The sequence below is a fragment of the Penicillium coprophilum genome (genome assembly GCF_028826855.1).
Source record: "Penicillium coprophilum strain IBT 35676 chromosome Unknown utg000005l_segment0_segment0, whole genome shotgun sequence".
NCBI classification, from domain to species: domain Eukaryota; kingdom Fungi; phylum Ascomycota; class Eurotiomycetes; order Eurotiales; family Aspergillaceae; genus Penicillium; species Penicillium coprophilum.
This window is the reverse complement of record NW_026622724.1, coordinates 1,560,659-1,574,259: the sequence shown is the minus strand read 5'-3', so window position 1 is coordinate 1,574,259 and position 13,601 is coordinate 1,560,659. Positions and strand designations below refer to the sequence as shown.

Genomic DNA, 13,601 nt, shown 5'->3' with positions numbered 1-13,601 from the left:
AATTGTGGATTACCATTGGCCGGTCCTTGATAACCTGGAAATGGTTGATGAGGGGTCTGAGATCGCGAACCCGTCACGCCCCCGGCGCTGGCCTTGGCGACATGGGCATGCCGTCTTCTGGCCGAGCTCGTTTGGATGGAATCACTTGGTTTGGATTGTGGAATCCTGGGGAAGCGTTCCGCGGCACGCCATTATTGAACATGCGCTGGAATTGGGATGGATCCTGGGAGTTCGGGGAGCCATGAAGGAAAGCAGTAGAGGGGTCTATAGTGGATGGATGAAAGGCGCCATTATCCTGGCCAGGAATATTCGAGGCGTCGGCAAGCCAGGCATTCATGTCGAGCGGTTTTGCCAACCCATCTACCTATGACGAGTCAGCATGTGAACATTGGCTGCATCGCTGAAACTCATCAAGATGTCATATAGGTATCAAGAAAGTATAGGGTTTAGTCCAATGGACGTTGACGCGTCGAGGGTGAGATGTTTGGAGTCGCGCGCAGACCCGGTCGCGACATTTCAAAGAGAAGGTGGGGAGGAAAGGCGTAGGGAATATTGGAGATATATTTTTGGGGGAGGGTTAATGAGGGGAGGGAATGAGATACATACCGATAAGGCTGGAGTGACTTAAATTCCGCTTTTTTTAAACGGATGACTGAAGCCGGGTCCCGGAATTGGCAGATGGGGGGATATGAAGGGGGACAGAGGTTGGCCTGGTGAGGTCACGTGGTGTGATAGCCTCAGGCAACAAACCACGGAGGAGGACGGAGGCAAAGGCGTTAGGAGATATGGGGGGAAAGGGGGGGGAGGTAAGAGGCTGGAGGGAGCTAAAGAGAGTTAGCAAATCATGAACAGGGAAAGTCACTCTTTGATCTTCAAAGAGCCAAGATAATAATAGAAGTTCCTCCAGAAACCAGGGACATAAGGATTACAGAAGACATAAAAAAGGAAGGGGGTGCGTGGCCACAACCAAATAATATCAATACAGGTAAATAATAGTAGGCCAAGTTGAGAAAAAAAAAAAGCAAAGCAATCATATAGAGAGATGGCGTACCTATCAGTTCACAAGATCCGGTCAGTTAGGGATGAAAGGGGAAGTGGAGAGAAGAGAATGAGGGAAAATGAAGGTCAGAGCTTTTTCCACAGTGTAAATCTCCCACTTGTGTTACTGAGTTAGTTGCTTCTCTTTCTTGTCTCTTGGTTCCTTTTTTGAAGTCTTCTCGTTCTTCTTTCTCTGTTTCTGGGGGTTGAAGGTTTTTTTTTTCCCATTTTCCCCTTGTGTTAGTTTAGATTTCCCATTAGTTTCGTTATCCCATTCAGAGGTGTGGTCAGCCTCAACCTGCATATGGAGGAGACCGACCACAGAAGAAAATCATGGTAAACGTTAGGGAACAGAGGGAATATGAAGGAAATCTCTGTCTAAGAGAAATTCCTATGATATCCCCATCTTCTCGGATTTTGTAAATCATCCAAACGATGATCCATTCCAATCGTCTATCCAGGTGGCCGAGTCAGGTTAGATCATATACTCCAACCCGATTTAGGTCTGATGTTAGCAGCCACGAAATGATAAATTTCAAAGGGGAAAATTGTCATGAAAAATGGAGTCTTTACAGACTGAAATCTGGGGGAAAGGGGAAAGAAAATAATATGGAAAGAGAAAAAAAAAGATCTAGAGCCCTGACGGTGACCAGCGGGCGGTTCTCCTTATATAAAGCTCGGGCTAGCGTCTGATAATCACGTCGATGCGCGCCCAATCCTCCGAAGTCGTCAAAAATTCGAGGACAAGAATGGATTGATCTGGGTTTCCTAGTGAGTCCCGTGCAAGGATCCGACTCGATCCGCATGGGAAATCATGACGGCTTGGGTGCCTGTCCCACCTACCGTTGTCCCGGCCTACTCCACCGCTAGGAATGATTGGATCAACTTTTCTTCATTTCCCTTCTGTAGGGCTTTTGAGGGCTACGACAAGACGGTGATGGCTAACACTAGTGGCAAGGATGCTAACTGTCTCAGAACCCTTTGTGCACGGCGGTCCAATATGGCATTCTCCTTGAACGTGATTAGGTATCCAATCTGGCAATATGCTTCGTACATCATCTTACATATCACTATACGAAACGAATACCTCAAGTAAACGAGCCTGACATCCTCGTCATTGGCTCCAGGGTTCCATATTTCGCAGCCGCTAGCGTCTGACCATACAACATATATTTGAATTGATGCACTCACTTGAAACAGCAATTAGTATGTCTTTGGCATGGGAAAGATACAGGGAACATGATGATCAGAACTATGAAGACTCCCCCAAGGTTCTGTGGAAATTGTCTCATAGTTCTGGGTGAGACGATTGTATGGCAAGTTGACGGGCGCTTAATTTGGTAGTATTACCGTATCGGCTATTGCCACAATATTCTACTAGTAACCTTGGAATAATGGGGTGAGCAATGGGCACACCGTAATGTAATGTTGTAATCGACAGTGCAAATTACACAACTTTATCTTTCATGGGCCTAAATGCTCGGAAGTGAATCGACTACACCGTTGGTAAGATTAGTTGACATCACGTGATGGATAAGCTTCCCGGGCCCATAGCATCGAAAGCTCCAGATGGCTCGAACCCGAGCCCTTCACACAGCGCGTCATTCACCAACCATCTCCAAAGCACATCGCATTTCCTTCCATTTCCAGCTAATAGATATACTATCTTTTCTCATCTTGCCCACTGTCCAAAGCATCCACCATGGGAGACGTTGCCGTGGAGAACCCGGTGAACAACGTCACGCCTCTTACCAAGCCAGGTGCGCTTGACGCCCTCGCCAACTTGGATTCCCTTGATGGCACAGCGGCTGATGGAAACGATGAATATGCTACCCTCAAGAGGCTACAAAGACATCTAGAGTATGCATACCCATGTTTTTGGAATAGACTCATCTGTACTGACGTCGAACACAGGTATATCCAACTGCAGGAGGAATACATCAAGGATGAGCAGAGGTATGCATACTGGATCCTGTCATTGAAGATTTGCATCAATACCTAACCACCATCTTTCATTACAGGAGCTTGAAGCGGGAGCTGGTTCGGGCACAAGAAGAGATCAAGCGCATACAGAGTGTGCCATTGGTCATCGGACAGTTTATGGAGGCAATCGATCAAAAGTATGTCTTTACGTGTCAGAGCCCTACGCGAGATGATCCTCTGCTAACTAATATCTCTAGCACCGGCATTGTGCAGAGCTCGACCGGTTCTAATTACGTCGTCCGTATTCTCTCCACCCTCGACCGTGAGAAGCTGAAGCCTTCATCCTCGGTCGCCCTTCACCGCCACTCCAATGCCCTTGTCGATATTCTTCCTCCCGAGGCTGACTCCTCTATTGCGATGCTGGGTGAGAACGAGAAGCCCGATGTGACATACGCAGATGTGGGTGGCTTGGATATGCAGAAACAGGAGATTCGGGAGGCCGTCGAACTGCCTTTGACACATTTCGAACTTTACAAGCAAATCGGTGCGTGGTAATGGAGCTCCGTTGCGGCTAATTGCATCGCTAACAATTTGCAGGTATTGACCCTCCCCGTGGTGTCTTGCTTTATGGCCCCCCAGGAACCGGAAAGACCATGCTGGTGAAAGCCGTGGCCAACAGCACAACCGCCAGCTTCATTCGTGTCAACGGATCAGAGTTCGTACAGAAGTATCTCGGAGAGGGACCTCGTATGGTCCGCGATGTATTCCGCATGGCTCGTGAAAACTCGCCAGCCATTATCTTCATTGACGAGATTGATGCCATCGCCACGAAGCGTTTCGATGCCCAGACTGGTGCTGATCGTGAAGTGCAGCGTATCCTGCTGGAGTTGCTGAACCAGATGGACGGTTTCGAACAAACTAGCAATGTCAAGGTCATCATGGCCACCAACCGAGCCGACACCCTGGACCCGGCCTTGCTGCGTCCTGGTCGTCTGGACCGAAAGATCGAGTTCCCGAACCTTCGTGACCGACGTGAGCGCCGGTTGATTTTCACAACAATTGCAGCACGGATGTCATTGTCACCCGAAGTCGACCTCGACGCCCTGATCGTGCGCAATGACCCGCTGTCTGGTGCTGTCATTGCTGCTATCATGCAGGAGGCCGGTCTGCGGGCCGTCCGCAAGAACCGTTACAATATTATCCAGTCGGATCTTGAAGATGCTTATGCCGTCCAGGTCAAGACTGGACAAGATGATGACCGGTATGTTTCTTATATGCTTTTTGGGGGGTTTCCATATCACTAACTGGTTTCTTGCAGTCCTGACTTCTACCGGTAAATGCTTGGGTCTCTTGGGAAAGTGGGTTTGAGTGACAAAAGCTTGGTCTCCCTCACTAGTTGTATGATCAATAATATGCAGGCGCCATGTGTCACAATGTTTGAATGATTTGATCAGATATTCTCGATTGTAGGTGTAGATTGTAGGTTGGCTGGCAGAACCCAGCCCGTAGACCACCTGCTTGAACATGTGTCGAATACTCTTTTAAATTCATGTGCATATGTGTTTCCCTGTCATCCTTTCTGTGGAAACACTCATGTAGTTTCCATCATCTATGATCCAGTGTCGGTCCTCGGGACGGATGACAAGGCACGCACCTCACGATATATATCATCATGCAGTGAAATGTATCAAAAGCATGGAGTAGATTATAAAACATGCTACTGTATTAATTGGATCAACGAAACAAATCCCTTACATATTGAACATATGGAATAAGGCTACCCAGAACCGATCTCAAAGTTAGAGGATTAGTGCACTCGCATAATTCAAGCACTACTGGTCAGTCCACTTCCAATACATAATCCCAGATCGTAGTGATGTGGGTCAAGGAAATTTGACAAAGGAGATTCAGCAACTATGCATACATAAGATGAGTCCGCGTCACCGTTGCTGGTTATATATGTCGGAGCATACAGACCGGCATACTGGGGATTTAATTAATCTAGGTTGTGTACCTAACTAGAGATTTTGAATTGGTAATCCGCAATCCATAACTATAAATTGCTAGGAAAACGGATACTGAAAAACAGAGATTTTGACACCATTGATTAGACTTATACATTTCAGGATACCATCGTATTTGACAGCTATGAGCCCGGTTCGCATCCAGTAAGGCCACTATCACCAATTATAGGGCCAAGCAACCCCCCGAAGCTATCCCTAATAGCCCCTGAAGCGGTATATGTAAGAGTATACTGTTGTCAGGTGTAAGGCCTATCAACTGGGTAAGATACAAAACTTCTTATTGGGAGAGGGAACCAAAGTGTATTTGTCTAAAGTGATAAGACTAACTCTTGTAGGGGAGAACAGGATCCTAAGGATCCCTAAGTTCTTATACTCCAATACCCTACTTTGTATATATTCTATATACCGAATCGATTACGAATCACCCCCGCTTTAACCCCAGAGATATGATGACGTGCTCAGATAAATGACTGAGAATGTATTAGGAATGAGATGGCCTTTATCCTTTATAGTATACTAGTAGCCTTTACTTATAGATTAGAGCTATGGTAATATCTTCGATATTCAAGCTCTTATAGATCACGTATAGGATATAATATTATATAAGATATAGGGAGGTTTATACTTAGCTTAAGTAGATAATAATAGGTGAGAGGTAAGAATTGTATTCATACTTATTATTTTCTAGCTAGGAATCCTCCATTCCTTATATAGACAAGCTCTAGCAGTATGGAATATCATAGAAAATCATTAATAATATAATGACTTCGTTATGATATCCTAGATTTATGGCGATATGTTGTGAGTTATAATATAGTTTACCGTAAATAATATACCTAAGGTCCACTTAGATACTACCGGTAAAATATATATCTTATCCTCACACACCATAATATATATAGATATATCTTACAATTACTATTATGCTTACATGATAGTACTAGAAGAACAGAAGGTCTAAGGGTTCTAGGTGTAGGTAAATAGAACGATTTTTCGAATAATAATTATTATATAATAAATAGGTTACACTACCCACTACTAGGTATAGAAGTTAGCAGTGGGTAGCGTAACCAAATCACATATAGGTACCTATGCTCAGTATTCCCTAAACCCATCCTCAACGGGGTGCCTGTCAATGTTCGGCAGCAAAAGACCCTCCAATTGGTCCAAAAGACGTAACAGCGGTGAAGCCTCCGTTTCATAATACATACGTCCTCTCCTTTCCTGATCAACTTTCCTATGCTCAATCTCCTTTAATTTTCCTTCTCAATTCTACTTTTCATTCAAAATTCCAATATTCTAACCCATGTGGCGATGGCTGAGCAATCGGATGCCGACAGTGGTTGTATCGCATGTGGCTGGACAGCTTCCAAGCAAAATCGGTGTCACTATTCCAGCCATGTGAAACTCTTCTACGGCGCATCCCAGCGCGGCGTCTGGTCAATCGGTTCTGATGTCATTCTGAAAGATCGCCCGGACGAGGGCCCAAAGGCAAAAATTGAAGCCAAGACACTAGACTTTCTTGCAAAATCTACTGCCGGTACCAACATTGAAATCCCCGCCCCAAAACACATACGTGACTGGGTCGATCGTAATGGGCGATACTTTACCTTGACCGAACGTATACAAGGCCAAACACTCGAGCAAGCGTGGCCGACTTTATCAGAACCCCAAAGAATTTCTATTGCCGATCAGGTTGTCCAAGTTCGCAAACAACTTCGGTTCAATTTCACCTCAACTGCTATGCAAAGTGTCGACCAAGGCCCTTGTTATCCGGGCTTACTATTTCTGGATATGAAACCATATGGACCTTTTCACTCTGACCTGGAGCTTTGGGATGCCCTTGCTATGGCTTATAGCAATGTCCCTAAAGATGTCTTCGAGAACTTGAAAAAACGCTTTCCAAAAAGTGAGCCGTTTGTGCTCACCCATTGCGACCTTAACTTAGGCAATGTCATGGTTCGGAACGGACAAGTTGTTGGTATACTTGACTGGGAGTATGCTGCTTATCTTCCTGTCTGGTACGAGTATATCTCGGCGTCTTTTGCATTCACGAAAATGGATGCGGAATGGAAGAAGGTGCTTCGAGAGCGTCTGGGTGTACATGGTGACGCATATGATGATGCAAGGGCCCTTTGGAAGGACCTGATTAGTCTAAAACAATATCCTAATCTAGATGAGAAAGGCCAAGGAGCCCTTGAGAGGCTAGCATCAGCTTAGATTTTCTTGATGCCAAATCCATATACTATATAATAAACTATATACAATTTATAGGTCTAGTAAGTTAGATCTAGGTATCGAACTAAGGCTATTAGTGTAGATAAAGAAACTATAATAGCGCAAGGAATACTAAGGAACTCAGTATAATAGGCGATAGATATATAATTATAGAAACTAGCTAACTAAATATCTCGCTATAATGATATTAGGAACTTATATTAAGATCTATATAAATCGCAATCTGGGAGGCGGCCTACAGATGAGTAGGCGGTCCAATTCTGTGACGAAGCATCGCAGACAACCGGGCAAGGATTCAGAGCAGATTGTAATGCATTCACCAGAGGTGCAAATGAAGTAGCCGCTAGGATAAGGGCAAAAGTGCCCCTGGTAACCACATCTTGCAAATTTCAAGAGAAGTTGTAAACAAGAGTGTTGATATATGTCAATGACAAGAGGAAAAAAGAGTAGTTAAAAGCAACGTGAGAAAGTAAAGCGAACACCGAAAGACTAAAAGCACAAGTCTTCCAGGATCTGGGATATTCCAATGTTTCTAGTAGATAAATCTACAGCTTCAAGGGCCTAGTCTGATGTCCACTTTCTTTCAACATCCTCCGTAGGTTCCCTTACACTTCCTACTCATTCTCTCGGATATCTTTCCTCCGCTGCTTCCACGCTCCACCGAGCGAGCTCCCTGATCGAAGAATTGCACTCTCCACTAACATCCACATCATCAAAGTTTGCATTGAGAATACCAATGACCGAATTATTCCTACCTCATTGGCGTATACCCTCCTGTGATCAAGTGCGGATTAGTTACTATATCCGCCCGTGCGCCTTTCATTTCAGCATCACACAAAGACAGGGATCAATGAGTATGAGACATAGAATTTCGGCTCAACACTGGAGTCTGGCCGTCGAATAAGACGGTGCGGATAGACTCGAAGTACTCCGTATGCAGGGCAATAAGAACTAGGCTCTCAAAGGAAGGACGGAAAATTTCCGATGCCCACGGCTCGACAGTACTCACAATATGTATGGTCATGTCTCAGGGTGATCATGCAGGGGCCCTCTTCTGGGTAGTCCCCGTCGATCCATCTCGGTCAGAACTTTCAACGCCAAGCCCGAGGATTGGCGGGCCGTAAAGCTTAGCCGAGCAGCGATCGTGATTTTTCAAGTCTAGAATAGGCAATTGAGGTGACTGTGACCTCACTAACAACTAGGATCGGCCCCTGTTAGTTTATCTTCACTTGTTTCGCCATGCCGAGGGATTTGGGCCTATGAAGTAGCCGGCTTGGACTTCAGATATGGATACACTACCTAGTAAACAGACAATCTCCGGGTCTCTCCTAAATACAATTTCTCGCGAAGTGAAAGGGTGGTAAATGGAGGTCTGGGAGCCAATACTCATTAGCGGTATTACAGTCATCATGATCACTGTGTAGTATCCAGTATAATCATTCCGACGGGAAACGGGTTTAATGCTCCACGGCAAAAGGGTTCCCTCCCAGTATTGATTGACTATTCTCCTACCATAAACAATAGCACTGGTAGCCCTCATCGCAATGCTATTTGAAGTGTGAGATATCGCAGCTCTCGAGCTGTACGAAGCCGTCGGGAAACTCGCATCGACCGCGTCGAGTCTCTCTTAGCAGCCGGCGTCGAGCCAAATGCACGATTCGACAACCTAGAATCGGTTCTCACAGGAGTCGCCGAGGACTGGGCCAGTGAAGACAAAAGTTCCAGGCCTCCTCTGTTCAATCTCGACCAGACAGAACAACCTGCCCTTCGTCGAGCTACAGGCGAGTCCAAAGGTTCATGCAGCTATCTCGATAAGCCCAAGGCCACACGTCTTATGAATGCCCTGCTCCAGCATGGCGCAGACCCATATGCGCTTTATCGGCAGCCGATCCTCAAATATCGATATGTGCGCCTTTTCCCCGGGCAAACAAGAGACGAAGAGGTAGATGACGAGGCGACGGACCTTGATCGGATGAGCTTCGCCCGCAGGGGAATCATGGAAAAAGCCCTCCGACTGGAACGTAAACGATGCGATCTCGAGCAAGGAGTATATGATCCCAGTCGGGACGAATTTATCGGCGATTTCGAAGGCAGTCTCGACGATGTCATCAAGTATCTGGATCTTCCTGTCAATTACGGCGTGCGCAGTGTCATTCATACCCTACTCGAGGGCGGCAGGTTCGTCCAGCCTATCTTCGACTTCCTGGGTGACACGCTGCATGTCAAACGACGAGATCCCCAGGGTCGGACGCTATTTCTTGGGGCCTGTCGGAGCAGAGTCGGTCCAGATGCTGCGACAAGTGGTGTCTATGGAGGTCTTAGCACAATCAACTACGACACTGGAATCCACGAAAACCCTTACCCCCAAGCAGAGAATCCATGTAGGGAGTTTGAAGCCAGGAACTCTAAGGCTTGCAGTGGGCCAACATTTCTCTCGTTTTTCATCTCACAAGGAGCCGATCTACTGGCCGTTGACAATTACGGGAAAAACGCCCTCCACCTGCTGTTTACCTATATCGATTGCGCTTGGATAGGTCTACTACCGCCTATCGATACTACACTCATGCACCTGATCAAAACCTGCCCCAGTCTTATTAATCAGCCTGACAAGGCTGGCTCATACCCTTTACATCTGGCCATCTGGCGAATGAACTCCATCATGATCCCAGCGCGAGACAGTCCGGCATCAATCTACCATTTCGAAACTGCGGTAGACTCCCTTCTCGCTGCAAATGCCGATACTGCTGTCAGAGACGGGCGTGGGAATACATTGCTTCACTACCTGGCTGGGAGTAGACTGGGAGAAAGGGATCGAATGGGTGATGGGCAAAGGCGTTTTCTGCGGAGCTTTCTCAAGGACGGTGTTGACCCTAGAGCACGTAATGCGGCAGACATGACGGCTCTGGAGATCTTCTGCACGGTTAGCTACGATGAATTTGGTGATGAGGGTTTTTATGACCGGTATTTTGCCATTGCGCAAGATGTTGCTGGGCAATTTGAGAAGGCGGGGTACAATATCCAGGAGACAAATGCGAAGGGGCAGAATTTGCTGCATTTGGTTGCCGGGCTTACGTCGTCTGAGGGGATATCTTGGTCTGCGTGGCCTTGGTTTCAACTCCTCCGGTCTAAGGGACTTGATCCTATGGCGAAAGATGGGGAAGGGAAGACTCCGATCGACATTGCAGAGGAGAATGAGATTATCAATGTTTAATTGCTGGAGGAACGTGAGTCCATAGTCGCATAGCTGTCAACAATAGAGTACGTACTCCCTGCTTTCAATAGCCTTTTACGTGTCTCCAGCGTCTACAAAAATTTTCAACACCAGTGTATTAGACCTTCAAATAACTTTAGATATAAAGTAAACACCCGAATAGCCCATAAAAAGGTATAGTTAATGGTATCTCATTGCGCATAAAACCTGTTTATAAAGACGGAGATACTAAAGAATAATGCACCAGGCACTAAGAAAGTAGCAATGACGAACACAGTCCAGCCTCAGGCAAGAGTTGTCACTCTTGGCTTTCTAAGATCGGGTTTCAAAAGCTAACAAATGGATTGTCGACTAAGGTGAAATATAGGGTATATAGATATGGAGTCGCTTTATGGTATGCTTCTAGATGATATTGAGATATGTTTGGTTTATTAAGTCTCTATGAGCGACCTATTATATGGTTAGAGCTAGCATCAACGATTATTATGAAGAAGACTTACCTTCGGAAACTTTAACTGCTTTAGCCTCTACCTTAGCCTTTTTATAGGCGTTCCTAGATCTGGTCTTGGTAGAGACTATTGAGCCGAAGTTCATAAGGAGGGTTTTTGATATTCCCGATGTATTAAAGGATTGCAAACGGCATAGTCAACTTCAAATAACAGTTATGCAAGGAACATAAACCCGTGGTCAACCACAATTTTCAAACCACAGTTTCGTAAGCCGTGAAATCTTTCATAGTCGCCTATATGATAAGCCAGCCCGTCATGCATACATTTTTGGGCTGTAGATATTGAATAGGTCTACTTTTAACAGCATTGACACTCTGCTAAAGCACCATATCCTATGTGTATATTTTGGGGCTAGAATAGACTATAATGTGACAAAAATGAACTTTCCTGTCTCTTACATAAAAATGAATATACGGAAGGGCGGAAACGACCCGCCCGAACGGATATCTAAATCGAACCAGAGCAGATATAGAATTATCCAGGGATGATATCTGAACGAGGACTTAGACTGCCTTGATATATTTTATCCATGATGTACGCGCCGAGGGCGTCGATCTATGATGAATACTTACTCCTGCAAGGGCGCTAAACCTAACTTGGCTAGTGTTGTATTTAATGCTCCAACGCGAGCGCTGGGTGAAAAGACCACGCTCAATCGTGGTCTTTTCGCCCGTCACCCCGACTTACTCCGTACACCTCTAAACCTCCATGGCGTATTACAGCAGGACATGAAACCTTCCTGTAGACCAATAACATAATGAGCGTCCATGGGTAGTCTCTTGCCACATGAAGAATTATGGAGCTGCCAGGTACACGGGAGGGTGTTTTCCGACCAGTCCGACCATTCCGTCAATGGCGCGAACTATGCTCAGGCACCAGGGCCAAAGCGCTTCCCCTGTTCAGATCCGATCTCGTATAGAATATAATATGGAGGAGATACACGGAGTAGTAACCCAACGAGTAAGGAAATGGAGAAACAAGATATCTTCCTTGTATGTTGTGGAATCCCGAGGGCTGGTGCCTGACCCATGTCATGAGGCCTATCGCCCAAAGGGGGTTAGTGTGACCCTCCCGGTTCCGTCATCGTCTCTCCAGCCTCCACTCCTCCCCATCTGCCCTTATCTCCTCTCTCCTCTCTTACATCCAAGTCATTCCCTTATTTGCACCAAAACATCTACATCTTTCTTTTTTCATCTTAAATGATGAAGTCATTCACTCTCCTGACAGCTTCGGCGCTGTTGGGCAGTGCTGCTGCTGAGGTTCACAAGCTTAAGCTCAACAAGGTCCCTCTGTCCGAGCAATTGGTATGACCATCGATATTGGCCTGAGAATACCCCAGAATCTAATCGATTAATAGAACACACACAACATCGATGCTCATGTGCACAACCTGGGCCAGAAGTACATGGGAATTCGCCCCGAGAAGCACCAGGACCTGTTCCACGACACTGCCTTGAATCCCGCTAGTGGTCATGACGTTCTCGTTGACAACTTCCTGAATGCCCAGTGTACGATAACAACCCAGAAGACCCGGGTTCTGAGAGATTATGCTGACCTTTCCAGACTTCTCCGAGATCTCAATCGGTACTCCTCCCCAGACCTTCAAGGTTGTCCTTGACACTGGTAGCTCCAACTTGTGGGTCCCTTCTTCACAGTGTAGCTCTATCGCCTGCTTCCTTCACACAAAGTATGACTCGTCTTCTTCGAGCACCTATGAGAAGAATGGCACCGAGTTCGAGATTCGCTATGGATCTGGTAGCCTGAGCGGCTTCGTGTCTAAGGACACACTCCAGATTGGTGACTTGAAGATCAAGGGGCAGGACTTTGCGGAAGCTACCAATGAGCCTGGTCTGGCCTTTGCCTTCGGTCGCTTTGATGGTATTCTCGGCCTCGGCTATGATACCATCTCCGTGAACGGAATGGTCCCTCCCTTCTATCACATGATCAACCAGAAGCTCGTCGATGAGCCTGTGTTTGCTTTCTACCTTGGCGATGCCAACAAGGAGGGCGACAACTCCGAGGCTACTTTCGGTGGTATCGACAAGAACCACTACACTGGCGAGTTGATCAAGATTCCTCTCCGTCGTAAGGCGTACTGGGAGGTCGAGCTCAACTCCATTGCCCTTGGTAACAACGTTGCTGAACTTGAGGACACCGGTGTCATTCTGGACACTGGTACCTCTCTCATTGCCCTGCCCTCCACCATGGCTGAACTTCTGTAGGTTGATCTCTTCTCGTTTCTTTTGATAAGTTCTTTGCTGACCCATTCCATAGGAACAAGGAGATCGGTGCTACTAAGGGCTTCACTGGTCAGTACAGTGTCGATTGCGACAAGCGTGACTCGTTGCCCGACCTCACCTTCACCCTGGGTGGCCACAAGTTCACCATTGGTCCCCACGACTACATCCTGGAGGTCCAGGGCTCATGCATCAGCAGCTTCATGGGCATGGACTTCCCCGAGCCCGTGGGTCCCCTGGCTATTTTGGGTGATGCCTTCCTGCGCCGCTGGTACAGTGTCTATGATGTCGGTAACAACGCCGTCGGTCTGGCCAAGGCTAAATAAATCCCCTAATGCTCGATGGCCCGGTGAGCTGTGAATATCGAAGAACCAGGTGACGCCAAGAGATTGCTTCGTATATACATGTGGCTTCTGGGTTT

The 13,601-nt window shown here is 46.6% G+C and overlaps 5 protein-coding genes across 5 annotated transcripts; 4 read left to right on the top strand and 1 right to left on the bottom strand.

The window, feature by feature from the left end:
- Positions 1-73: 73 nt before the first annotated feature.
- Positions 74-337, bottom strand: N7500_008192 (uncharacterized protein; the record flags this gene model as incomplete). The annotated part of the gene is made up of 1 exon (XM_056679336.1): positions 74-337. The coding sequence occupies one exon, from the start codon at positions 335-337 to the stop codon at positions 74-76; it is 264 nt and encodes an 87-aa protein (XP_056529708.1).
- Positions 338-2,740: 2,403 nt separating this feature from the next.
- Positions 2,741-4,298, top strand: rpt3 (proteasome regulatory particle base subunit RPT3; the record flags this gene model as incomplete). Its single annotated transcript, XM_056679335.1, has 6 exons — positions 2,741-2,898; positions 2,953-2,994; positions 3,060-3,158; positions 3,219-3,505; positions 3,559-4,222; positions 4,280-4,298. The coding sequence occupies 6 exons, from the start codon at positions 2,741-2,743 to the stop codon at positions 4,296-4,298; spliced, it is 1,269 nt and encodes a 422-aa protein (XP_056529707.1).
- Positions 4,299-6,299: 2,001 nt separating this feature from the next.
- N7500_008190 (kinase-like domain-containing protein) lies at positions 6,300-7,205 on the top strand (the record flags this gene model as incomplete). The annotated part of the gene is made up of 1 exon (XM_056679334.1): positions 6,300-7,205. The coding sequence occupies one exon, from the start codon at positions 6,300-6,302 to the stop codon at positions 7,203-7,205; it is 906 nt and encodes a 301-aa protein (XP_056529706.1).
- A 1,562-nt stretch (positions 7,206-8,767) lies between these two features.
- N7500_008189 (ankyrin repeat domain-containing protein) lies at positions 8,768-10,434 on the top strand (the record flags this gene model as incomplete). Its single annotated transcript, XM_056679333.1, is given in 2 exon segments — positions 8,768-8,781; positions 8,796-10,434. The coding sequence occupies 2 exon segments, from the start codon at positions 8,768-8,770 to the stop codon at positions 10,432-10,434; spliced, it is 1,653 nt and encodes a 550-aa protein (XP_056529705.1).
- Positions 10,435-12,142: 1,708 nt separating this feature from the next.
- N7500_008188 (uncharacterized protein) lies at positions 12,143-13,506 on the top strand (the record flags this gene model as incomplete). Its single annotated transcript, XM_056679332.1, has 4 exons — positions 12,143-12,247; positions 12,301-12,451; positions 12,507-13,161; positions 13,218-13,506. 4 exons carry the CDS (start codon positions 12,143-12,145, stop codon positions 13,504-13,506), a joined length of 1,200 nt encoding a protein of 399 aa, XP_056529704.1.
- Between the last annotated feature and the right edge of the window lie 95 nt (positions 13,507-13,601).